This window comes from Abrus precatorius, unplaced genomic scaffold, assembly GCF_003935025.1.
Source record: "Abrus precatorius isolate BTA unplaced genomic scaffold, Abrus_2018 Scaffold3, whole genome shotgun sequence".
In the NCBI taxonomy this organism is placed as follows: Eukaryota; Viridiplantae; Streptophyta; class Magnoliopsida; order Fabales; family Fabaceae; genus Abrus; species Abrus precatorius.
In genome coordinates, this window is record NW_020874373.1 from 10701833 (window position 1) to 10714538 (window position 12706).

At 32.4% G+C, this 12706-nt stretch overlaps 2 protein-coding genes and 1 pseudogene across 3 annotated transcripts; 1 reads left to right on the plus strand and 2 right to left on the minus strand.

The window, feature by feature from the left end:
- Positions 1–381: 381 nt before the first annotated feature.
- LOC113862163 lies at positions 382–3016 on the minus strand (annotated as a pseudogene).
- A 1107-nt stretch (positions 3017–4123) lies between these two features.
- On the minus strand, positions 4124–8591 carry LOC113863466 (putative disease resistance protein RGA3). Of its 2 annotated transcripts, XM_027497058.1 has the most exons (3): positions 5819–8591; positions 4414–4509; positions 4124–4278 (listed from the first exon to the last, which is right to left on the minus strand). In XM_027497058.1, exons 1-2 carry the CDS (start codon positions 8457–8459, stop codon positions 4445–4447), a joined length of 2706 nt encoding a protein of 901 aa, XP_027352859.1. In that variant the 5' UTR covers positions 8460–8591; the 3' UTR covers positions 4124–4278; positions 4414–4444. The 2 variants fall into 2 exon arrangements, with proteins under 2 accessions (XP_027352859.1, XP_027352861.1); XM_027497060.1 differs by lacking the exons at positions 4124–4278; positions 4414–4509 and adding an exon at positions 5219–5509 and having other exon boundaries at positions 5819–8453.
- A 2963-nt stretch (positions 8592–11554) lies between these two features.
- LOC113862164 (protein MAIN-LIKE 2-like) lies at positions 11555–12253 on the plus strand. Its single transcript, XM_027495289.1, has one exon. It carries the CDS (start codon positions 11555–11557, stop codon positions 12251–12253), a length of 699 nt encoding a protein of 232 aa, XP_027351090.1.
- Positions 12254–12706: the final 453 nt, after the last annotated feature.

Below are 12706 nucleotides of genomic sequence, written 5' to 3' on the forward strand. Positions count from 1 at the left end.
TCTGTCTAATTATTTATAGACCAAACGCACTCATGTATATATCTCAACTCCAGAAAGTAAATCGGGAAATGATATATATAATCTTCTATTGTAAAGGTTGATTTGGGACCCCAAAAACCTAAAGCAAAACATCTGTTGTAAAGTGTGGAGATCTCTTCAACGGATAATACGGTGAGTAAATGCATAGCATAGTGCATAACTTATATACTAATCCAAACAGAACTGCCGTGAAATAAACTTAATGTTACATACATAAACCATAATTCGAAAAGGAAGAAAGAAGAGACAAGAAAACAAAATTTTATGTCAGCTTCTGGATTTTCTCCCAAGTCAATTTTGTACTAGTAAGTAAATTCTAGCTCTAGAAATGTTCCATTTTTACTAACGGCGCAATCTCAGCCGCAGCTTCGATTGCATTCGACAAAGAAGTTTCCCCTCTTGTCTTGGATCTGCAATGGAAACGTGTTTGATGTGAGCAATCAAGGGCCAATGCTCACCAGACTGTGGCTGACATTTTCGACACAACTCAGGACAACCATATATGGTCAAATCTTCAAGGGCAGTGAGGTGATGCATGTCACTTGGGAGAGACAACAATTGAGGACAGTTCACAATATGGAGTGTCTTGAGATGAGTCATTCTTGTTAGCCACTCAGGAAGCATCTTAAGACTAGGAAAATCTAAAATTAATAATGTCTTTAGAGTGTCAGTTGCTCCTTGAATCCATTCAGGCAGTGTCATTTGCCTTGGAAAATGCTCGAGATGCAGAAATTTCATCCTCAATTTTTGGATTGGGGCTTCGTAGTTCAACGATAGATTTAGCTTCTCGCACCGCATTACTAGTAGAGCCTCTAATTTAGGAAGAAGATAAAGGGGAAAGGACTCTAGGCTCCCACATGATTGAACAAGCAAAATTTCAAGGGAAGGGAGTTGTAGAGCTCTGAACAAAAACTTCAATTTGTCACAATATTCAAAACTCAAAGTTTGCAGATTGCTCAAGCTTGCAAATTCATTCTGTGGCAGAATTGATTGTTTTGTGGTTATATACAAATGTTGAAGGCTGATTAGCTTCCCTAACCCTTTAGGCAATGTTTCAAGCTCCATGCATCCTCTGAGTGATAAAAGTTGCAAATTTTGTAGTTTGCAAGTAGAATGAGGAAGTCTTTTTATTTTGCAATTATTTGCAAGATCGAGGAATCGCAGATGCTTCAATTTAGCAATTGAATTAGGTAGATTCTCAAAAGAAGAATCACTTAAACCTAAAACCCGTAAGTATTTGTATCTCGATATCCATGTCTCCAAAAGAGCTTCAGTGTCAACACCTATTCCATCGATGGGAAATAATATAGTTCTAACGCGAGACTTGGGGAACAAAGCAGGGCTAAGTGAATCATTTTCAACCATTGACAAATGCCTAGCTTGCTCAGGTATATCGCGAGTATGGGAGTTTACCACCAGAAACTCCTCTTTTGCAACATACAGTGCAAGATCATGTACCAGATCATGCAATTTGAAATAGTCCAAGTGACCAAAGTCTTCAAAATCCTCAAGAAATGATCTTGAATCTAACTCAGCAATATACTGTCTAGCAACATTCTCGAGACTTTGACTTCCATCTGGAGATTGAAGCGATCCAAATCTCAGCCAAATATTAAAAAATTTTACTACTACAAAAGCCAAAATCTTTAGGGAAAAGAGAAAACACAGCAAAACAGTGCCTCAAATTGGGTGGCATTTGATCATAGCTCAACTTAAGGGCCGGTAAGATGTCATCTTTCTTTTGTTTTAAGTTCCAAATTTCATGGTTTCTTACAAACTCCCAACTATCTAACTCAAAATTTGAGAACAGGGAACTTCCTAATGTTCTTACTGCCAATGGAACCCCTCGACATTTTTTCACAATATCCTTTCCAATCTCCAATAGATTTGGATAGTTTTTTATTTCGCCTTCCTTGAATGCCCATTTGACAAACAGAGATAAACAATTATCCGGAGAAAGGCCTGCTAAATTGTAGGAGGGAACAGTGCCCATCATTGAAGCAATTGAGTTACTACGTGTTGTCACCAAGACCTTGCTTCCCACAGCTCGAGTACTTATTAAGTCTTTCAACTCTATCCATTTTGCACGATCATCATTCCATATATCATCTAATACGAGTAAAAACTTATGACCAACAATTTTATATCTGAGAATCATCTGTAGCTGCTCAATGTCTAAGTGGTTGACATTTTCTTGGAGACCAAGAGCAATAGTAGGAGCCGAAGCAGAAGCAGAGTTGATGATTTTAATAATGATCTGCCTAATATCAAAATCATCAGAGACACAGACCCACATCTTCAATTGAAAAACTTCATCCATCCTCCTATCATTGAACACCAACTTCGCAAGTGTGGTCTTCCCCAACCCACCAATTCCGACTATGGGAATAACACACAGGCTTTGATCACAGCCACTATCAGGGAGAGATTGCAACAAAAGCTTGATAATTTCTTCCCTATCATTCTCCCTTCCTAACACACCAGAAGCATCAACATGGGAATAAGTCATATCTCTCCTTTGCAGAACTCTTTGGTTAACCTCAATCCTCTCAAGACCAAACTTGTTCCCATCAGCTGCTACCTTATTCAATCTATCCTTAACATCTTTGATTTGACGAGCCATCCTAAGACGGAAAATAAGAGGATTGGACAACGAAAAAAAGTGTCCTACCTTCATCTTGATGCTGCCAGAAGCTTTGACAACTTGCTTTCGTAATGTTTGGCACTCAAATTCATCAACTACATCTTCAGCATAGTAGCAGACAAGTTGAATCTGCCTCAGCCATTCACGCAAGCCATGCTTCTGCTCCTTCTTCTCCTCAGCGTCCAATAGTACACCTTTCACAATTGATAAGGTGTCTTTGATCCCTTGAAGATCCGCATACACATGATGGGCTCGAGAAGCTTCTTCATAAACTTGATAAGCAAGCTTACGTAGCAGTGATTCTGCAATATCGAAGACGAAAAATTCGGCCATGTTCATCAGCAAAGAGCAGAAACAGAGTTCAGACTTCAGATATACGTTTGAAGTAAGGTTGTTGGACTTGACTTGACTTCAATATCCAACGTAAAAGACGGACTTGACTTCGATGTTTTAAAACAAAACCAGAGAAATAATTTTTACCACCTTTGAGACATTTCTTGTGTTATTTTAAATTTATTTTTTTAATGCGAATATAGAGAAAAGACGGGCATTGTTTCAATGGTTTAAACACGCATTTTGACTACAATGTCCCAATTATGTGGTTAAGATAATAAACTATTTAGTTGATATAATTTTTTTTTGCCAAAATAGGAAAAATGAGAACACAAGTTAATAAAATAGAGTTAAACAAAAATATATTTCCTCTCTAAAAAAGGTATCGTTTTATTTTTTTATTAAAAAATAAATATTTAGTAATTTTTTAACTGACCTTAAACAGGAAATATGTTTTTATTTAACTTTATTTTGAGAAATTGTTTTCTCATTTCTCCTATTTCGTAAAAAAAAAAGACCCTTATATAATACATTTATTTTTCAAGTGTGTTTAACTGTACACAATAAATAATTATATAAAATATTTTCTTATTAAAATTCATAGTTTATCTTTAAAATATAATAATATTAATAAAATTTAATACTACGATTCTCAATTTTGAAAGTCCAAACATATACAAAATTAATTTAATGCCCATTTTCATCACATTGTACTCATTTTTCGAAAGTCATAGTATTCTGTACTCTCACGTCTGAAGATGGAGCAAGAGTCTTGCTATATAAATGTATTCATACAACAAATTCAATCGATACATATTATTAATATGGTTTTTTTTTAATGTATATCATTATACTGGATAAAAAGTTATACAATAATAAATTTTTATTAAAAAATTACAATATTTAATATCATCGTTACATTTAATTATATTAAAATTTGTAATTTTAATAAAAAAAAATTCTGTTTAGCATGGTGCGTTAAACATACACTAAGCCAAACAGCATTGGCAATGCTTTTTAGAAAACATAAGCTTACAGTGCTTTTTTTTATCCCCAGTTCAGTAATTTTGTGTATAAACCTATACTGCAGGAAATTTAATCTTATTTTGTAGGTTTTGTGTTATTAATTAAGTTGAATAAGTTTATATTCATTATCAAATTATTTTTATGCAGTAAAATAATCTAAGCAATCAGTGTTATGGGCATCATTCTTCAATTTTGAACTGAAATCTTTATTTGTTCACAGGGGTTGGAGCTTGCAACTGCAGAAAGGAGACATATGTCAACTTAAAATAGTCATTGATCAAGAAGGTAAGCATAAAAAAGAAGTCACCTCTGTTGTTGATCAAATGGAAACACGTGTTAACAAAAAGAAGTTATTCTATTACTTTTGTTACCTGTGTATTGTCATCAGAATGGTTTTGTAAATCACGTCTCAAGAATACAGCTACTTTTCTTCTCCAAATTGTTTTGTTTTGTTTTCTTAATATCACCTTGTAAGAGAAACAATTAACCATGAATGACCATAATATTAAAATGTAAATAAAATTTACAAGGCAAAATTAGTACTCTAATCTTCTTTTTTCAGTTTATTTCTCTCTTTTGTATTTTATTTTAGTCAATTAATTTCACTTCTTGTTTATTTTTTCTTTTCTTTTCTTTTATTCCCTTAACTTTTAATCATTATCAAATAACACATTTTTATTAATTATATTTAACTTTGTTATTACTATCTTTATCTTATTTTGTTAAAATTATTATCTTTGTCATTATCTTCTTTTTCCTTCTCTTCATGTTTGATTGATGGATTTAAACGTAGTTAATAAAAAAATGACATATTTAATTGACGTCTAAAAATTAGGAGAATAAAAAAATAAAACAAAAAAAAGTTAAAATACTTAACTAAAATAAAAATTAAAGCTGGAGAACTATAATAAAGTAAGAAAAATATTTAACTGCCAAACTGAAATAAAAATAAAGTTAGAGGGCTAAAGTATTACTTTTGTCAAATTATAATGAATCAATTTTATTTTTTTTTATTAAATTGAAGCGTACGAATTTTCACACTGTCTTTCAATTACATTCATAGAGCCAAATGAGCTATAATTAACATTTTTTTAAAATTTGCTTGGTACTAAATATTAATATTAAAAGAAATAAAGAATAAAATTGAAATACACAGATAAGAGAGAAACGGTCAGAGAAATAAAAATTATGTATTTTCAAGAGATACTGTGAGCCTAAAGGTTTCCCAGTTGAAAATTATGTACTTTCAAGAGCTACTAAGGATTCAAAACAAAGTTTCCTCAATTTGAAAATAAGTCATTGCCACTCAATGAGGATTTTAACGATATTGGGATTTTGAATTAAGTGAAACTCCATTTCCACCACAGATAGATAAACATTACTAGTGGTGCCTTTTGTTTATGGCAGTAAATGCCTAAATAGGAATGTACATCAAATGTTGACTGTACCAACAACAGCTACCCTTCACTGCATTTTAAGATTTTAAGTCAGGTAACTAGCTAGTAAACTCATTCATTTATTTCTCAACTCTAGAAAATGAACGAGAAAAATGATTTGTGTAATCTTCTATTGTAAAGCATAGCATAGTGCGTTACATATACACTGACCCAAGCAGCATTGGAATGAGATAAACTCAATGCAACGCATGTAAAGCAGAATTAACAAAGGAAGAAAGAAGAGGCATCAAAACAAAATTCTGTAACAGCTTCTGGTTTTTCTCCCAGGTCAAACTGTTCAGTAAATTCTAGCTATGGAAAACGTTTCAATTTTACTCACCGCGCAATTGCCACCGCAGCTTCGATTGCATTCGATAAGGGAGTTTCCCCTCTTGTCTTGGATCTGCAATGGAAACGCTTTTGATGTGAACAATCAAGGGCCAGTACTCACCAGAATGTGGCTGACATTTTCGACACAACTCAGGACAACCATCTATGGTCAAATCTTCAAGGGCAGTGAGGTGATGCATGTCACTTGGGAGACACATCAGTTGATCACAGTTCACAATATGGAGTGTCTTAAGATCAGTCATTCTTGTTAGCCACTCAGGAAGCATCTCAAGACTAGGAAAATCTAAAATTAGCAATGTCTTTAGGGTGTCAGAAGCTCCTTCAATCCATTGAGGCAATGTCATTTGCCTTGGAAGATGCTCAAGATGCAGAAATTTCATCATTAATTTTTTGATTGGGGTTTCGTAGTTCAACGGCATCTTTACCATCTCGCATCGTATTACTAACAGAACCTCTAGTTTAGGAAGTATGTAAAGAGGTAAGGACTCTAGGTTCCCACATGATTGAACAAACAAGGCTTGAAGGGAAGGAAGTTCTGCTGCCCCTCTGAACAAAAACTTCAAATTGACACAATGTTCAAAACCCAAGGATTGAAGATTGCTCAAGCTTGCAAATACATCCTCTGATAGAACAGATTGTTTTGTGGTTATATACAATTGTTGAAGGCTGGTTAATTTCCTTAATCCTCTGGGCAATGTTTCAAACTGCATGCATCCTCTGAGTGATAAAAATTGCAAATTTTGTAGTTTGCAAATAGAATGAGGAAGACTTTTTATTTTGAAATTATTTGAAAGATCGAGGGCTCGTAGATGCTCCAATTTAGCAATTGAATTAGGCAGAGTCTCAAATGAAGAATCACATAAATCTAAAGCCCGTAAATATTTATATCTTGTTATCCATGTATCAACCAGAGCTTCAGAATGAACACCTATTCGGTCAATGGGAAATAATATAGTTCTCAGAGTTCTGGACTTGGGGAACAAAGCAGGACTAAGTGAATCATTTTCAACAACTGATAAATGCCTTACTTGCTCGGGTATATAGCGAGTATGGGAGTTTACCACCAGAAACTCCTCTTTTGCAACATACAGTGCAAGATCATGTACCAAATCATGCAATTTGAAATAGTCCAAGTGACCAAAGTCTTCAAAATCCTCAAGAAATGATCTTGAATCTAACTCAGCAATATACTGTCTAGCAACATTCTCCAGATTTTGACTTCCATCTCGAGATTTAAGCAATCCAAATACCAGCCAAATATTAAAAATTTTACTACTACTACATCCAAAACCTTTAGGGAAAAGAGAAAACACAGCGAAACAGTGCCTCAAATTGGATGGCATTTGATCATAGCTCAACTTAAGGGCCGGTAAGATGTCATCTTTCTTTTGTTTTAAGTTCCAAATTTCATGGTTTCTTACAAACTCCCAACTATCTAACTCAAACTTTGAGAACAGGGAACTTCCTAATGTTCTTACTGCCAATGGAACCCCTCCACATTTTTTCACAATATCCTTTCCGATCTCCACTAGATTTGGATATTTTTTATCTTCTCCTTCCTTGAATGCCCATTTGACAAACAGAGATAAACAATTATCCAGAGAAAGGCCTGCTAAATTGTAGGAGGGAACAGTGCCCATCATTGAAGCAATTGAGTTACTACGTGTTGTCACCAAGACCTTGCTTCCCAAAGCTCCACTATTTATTAAGTCTTTCAACTCTATCCATTTTGCACGGTCCTCATTCCATATATCATCTAATACGAGTAAAAACTTATGACCAACAATTTTATATCTGAGAATCATCTGTAGCTGCTCAATGTCTAAGTGGTTGACATTTTCTTGGAGACCAAGAGCAATAGTAGGAGCCGAAGCAGAAGCAGAGTTGATGATTTTAATAATGATCTGCCTAATATCAAAATCATCAGAGACAAAGACCCACATCTTCAGTTGAAAAACTTCATCCATTCTCCTATCATTGAACACCAACTTCGCAAGTGTGGTCTTCCCCAACCCACCAATTCCGACTATGGGAATAACACACAGGCTTTGATCACAGCCACTATCAGGGAGAGGTTGCAACAAAAGCTTGATAATTTCTTCCCTATCATTCTCCCTTCCTAACACACCAGAAGCATCAACATGGGAATAAGTCATTTCTCTCCTTTGCAGAACTCTTTGGTCAACCTCAACCCTCTCAAGACCAAACTTGTTCCCATCAGCTGCTACCTTATTCAATCTATCCTTAACATCTTTGATTTGACGAGCCATCCTAAGACGGAAAATAAGAGGATTGGACAATGAAAAAAAGTGTCCTACCTTCATCTTGATGCTGCCAGAAGCTTTGACAACTTGCTTTCGCAATGTTTGGCAATCAAATTCATCAAATAAATCTTCAGCAGAGTAGCAGACGCGTTGAATCTGCCTCAGCCATTCACGCAAGCCATGCTTCTGTTCCTTCTTCTCCTCAGCATCCAATAGCACACCTTTCACAATTGACAAGGTGTCTTTGATCCCTTGAAGATCCTCATACACATGATGGGCTCGAGAAGCTTCTTCATAAACGTGAGAAGCAAGCTTACGTAGCAGTGATTCTGCAATATCGAAGACGAAAAATTCGGCCATGTTCATCCGCAGAGAGCAGAAACTCAGATCAGATATATGTTTCAAGTAAGGTTGTCGGACTCGAACCCGAACACTGCCTCCAATATCCAACGTGTAAAAGACGGACTTGACTTCGATGTTTTAAAACAAAGTTAGAGAAATATTTTTGACCACTTTTGGAGACATTTTTAGTGTCAGTTTAATTTTTTTTTTCAAATGCGTGTATAGAGAAAAGACGGACATTGTTTCAATGTCTTAAACGCGCATCATGACTTCAATGTCCCAATTATATGGTTAAGATTATGAAACAATTTATTAAAATAGAGTTAAATAACAATATATGTCACGACTGAAAAATAGGTCGTGACCGACACTCAAGATAAGTTACTTATAAATATCACTTAACCTTATAAATTTACTTAAAAATTAACACACAAACCAATAAACCTTTTTAATCAAGTAATATGACTAATTTGCTCAAATTTTGGCAGTATTTCTTATGTATTTTTATTAACTCATTATATAATAATATATCAGAATTGATTTATAACTCAACCACACTAATTAAACTTCACAATCTCTTTTTTGATCTCCACTAAATTCGGATATTTATTTTCTTCACCTACTTTAAATGCCCGTATTTGGGGCTTTTTTGCCCTTTTAGGGTTAATTTGAAAAGAAAATGCCAGAATAAGTATGCATGTAAAGAAATTCCCTGTCTGAAGTTGTGTGGGCACGTGACAGTGAAGTCATCCATGAGACAGACGACACCAAAAAGTAAAAACGTCCAATTACCAAACGACACTAATTTGAATGGACGGCTGGGGATGAACAAAGCTACGTGTACAAATCCTACAGAGTCGTCTGAGTCAGAGGCGACATTAATGTCGGTCGTGTCAGGGACGATTCAGTAGTGTCGTCTTGGTCAGGGACGACACTAATTTAATTGGTTCACGTGGCAGAGAATTTTGACCGTTTGGGCGCGGGCCTCTCCCTTCTCCTCCATCTTCTCCGTTTCGCTTGCAGAATGTGGTTGCCGGAAAAAAAATATAACACAACGTTTCTTGCGTTTCTGAACCATTTTGTTAGATTCTGGTATTAAGGTTTTATAGCAAAAGATTATTAAGAAGGTATTGAGATTAATATTTTGAATAGATTTTACTTTTTAACAATAAAATTGCAAATGTATGTAATATTGAATCTGTGATGCAGGTGAAATTGTGGGTGGATGCTCATGAGTGAAGGTTGCTAGTGAAGAAGAAGGTTCCTTCAAACTTGTTTACAAAGCTACGGAGGTGCACAAGTTTTTTATTTTAATATTTAAAGAATTTATTAATTAATTTTTTTATTCTGTCACAAATAAGATATTAGATAAATTATATTAGAAAATATATAATATATATGTTATTATTTATTATAATTAGTAGTTTAGAAATGTAAAAACAATTATAGTAATCCATAAAATATATTAATTATAAAATTTGAAATAAAATAATATTTTAATAACTTGATAAATTAAGAGGAAAGAATAATATATATAAATATATTGTTTAGAAAAAAATAAAAAACATAAACATGAAAAAATATATACAGAATACAGTGAAAATATTAAATAAATAATGTAGAAGAAATAATAATTGTAAATTATTTGATAGTAGATTGATATATAAAAAAATTAGTGAAATAAAAATTATTAGATATAGTAAATTTAATATAATTATTAAGAAATAAGATAATGATTGAATAATTATAATAAATAAAGATAATAATAATTTGATGAAAATGAACATAACAGAAGTTTTATTATTAGTAAGAATGTAGTATTTAATTTGATAAAAAATAATACATTATTATCTTTTACAAATTTTATAATTTATGTGATTTACTTGAAAAGATTTTTTAAATAACGTATAAAATTGGTTTTAAAATGCATTTTATTTTTAAACAAAGAATATTTTAGATAGGAATGAAATTAAAAATTATATAATGTATGTGTTATTATTTATAATCATTTGTTAAAAAATGTAATAAATAAAAATTATAGTCATCCATAATATGTATTAATTATTAAATTAAAAAAATTCTGCAGATAATAACTTGATAAATTAAGAGAAAAGAATACTATATATTAATATATAGTTTTGAAAAAAATAAAAAACATGAACATGAAAAAATATATATAAAATGCACTAAAAATATTAAATAATTAATGTAGAAGAAATAATATATTTTAATTATTTGATAGTAGATTGATATATAAAAAAATTAGTGAAATTAAAAATATTAGATATAGTAAATACAATGTAATTATTGAATAATTATAATAAATGAAGATAATAATAATTTTATGAAAATTAACATAACAGAAGTTTTATTATTACAAATTACATAATATATGTGTTATTATTTATAATTAGTTGTTTAAAAATGTAATCAATAATATGTATTAATTATGATATTAAAGAATTTCTATTTTAATTAATTGATAAATTAAGAGAAAAAAAATACTATATATTACTTGATAACTTGTAAGAACTATTGTCAAAACTAATATTCCTTATAATTCAAAAAATAAAACATCTTTAAATTTTTTTTTTGTCAACCCTTAACATAAAAACTTGTACAAAATTTTAGAAACAATGTTTTTTTTTTATTTCTTGTCCAGCATAATTATTGAATCGTTTAAAATTTGGAAAAATTAATATAAAAATAAAATTAAACTTTAAATAGGAGTAAACTTTAAGTATTGTGAGGGAACACTTTAATGAAATTAAGAAAATAATAATTTTGTAGTTGAATTACAGAAAGAAAAAAGTATATTAAAAATTATATTTAATATTTAAAATAATGTATTTGTTTATTTGTTGTAATTGTAAATTTTGATATTTAAAAGAGTACATGTAATTATATTTATTGCTACATATTATAATTGTAAAATAAAATGTAAAAGTTTTTAAAATGTTAATAAAATTTAACAATATAATAAATAAATGAAATAAATTTTAGAGTTATTTTTAAATTTTGAAATTGTAATAAAACCCATGTACTAATTGAATAGAGTTTTTGATATTATTAATTTTAACATACATAATTGAAGTTTAAGTTGACAATTTTTATTTCAGATGGCACAATCTTCATCGCGGAGTAGGGTTTTAAATCCTGGGCCGGAGGATGGTTCATTATTGAGGTTTCAGTCTGTTCACGTATCGGAGCATATTTGGGATAGATGTGAGCACCCAATTCTGAAGGTGAGAGGGTGTCATTTCATACCGGCTGACATGGAAGGGGTTCCAATGGAGATTCTTCCTCATCTGACCTTAGCTGGATTTGCTGGGATAGCTCAATTGACATGTTTTCCTATTGACCGACATCTTATTACAGCATTGGTAAAAAGATGGAGGCCAGAGATTCATACGTTTCACATGCCTCCTGGAGAATGTACTATAACTCTTCAGGACATTGCTATTCAAATAGGGCTTCGTATAGATGGAAAGGCAGTCATTGCAGCTGTTGGAGGTAATAAAGCACAAATTATGGAGGATTTGCTCGGTATTAGGCCACCTGATGATGCATTTGCAGGGAGCAGTTTGAAGTTGAGTTGGTTGGACCAACACTTTACTCATGTTGCAATGCATAATCATAATGAACTTCAGCTTACTCGTTTTGCTCGAGCTTATATTCTGAGGTTAATAGGTGGTTTCATGTTGGCTGATCATTCCTCTAGTAGGGTTCCAGTTAGGTACCTTCCATTGCTTGAGGATTTTACTATCACAGGAGAGTATAGTTGGGGAGCGGCAGCATTGGCATTTCTATATCGGTAGTTATGCATGTCGACCAATATTGACCGTTCTGGTATTGGAGGATTAACCCCACTACTTATGATGTGGGCATGGGATAGGTTTCTATTTTTACAGCCTAATAATCCTCAGCACACACGACTGGATCTTCCTTATGGTGCACGGTATGTTTTGAATTTCTGTATGTGTAATTTATGAATTACTTTTCAAACTTGTTTCACCATGATACTTAATTTATAAGTGTGTCTTTCAGGTGGTTAGTGAGTCGGAGTTATAATAGAGGAAAGAGAGATCTTGCTTACTACAGATATAAGTTCGATCATCTGAAACGTGATGAGGTATTTTGTTAATAAACATTGATACAGCATCTACAGGATGGGTTATTTAATATTCAAAACTAATTTACTATTTTTCAGATTGTATGACAACCGTATAGTATGGAGTTGATGAATTCTTTGCCTGCCATATGCACTGAAG

What these genes read in the sequence shown, in the direction of transcription:
- LOC113862164 (XM_027495289.1), top strand. Translation starts at nt 11,555, where the DNA reads ATGGCACAATCTTCATCGCGGAGTAGGGTTTTAAATCCTGGGCCGGAG.
- LOC113863466 (XM_027497058.1), bottom strand. Translation starts at nt 8,459, where the DNA reads ATGAACATGGCCGAATTTTTCGTCTTCGATATTGCAGAATCACTGCTA. An exon ending in GCTGCGGTGGCAATTGCGCG is followed by an intron (nt 4,510 to 5,818) that starts GTGAGTAAAATT and finishes TTCTCTTACAAG; the next exon opens with GTGATATTAAGAAAACAAAA.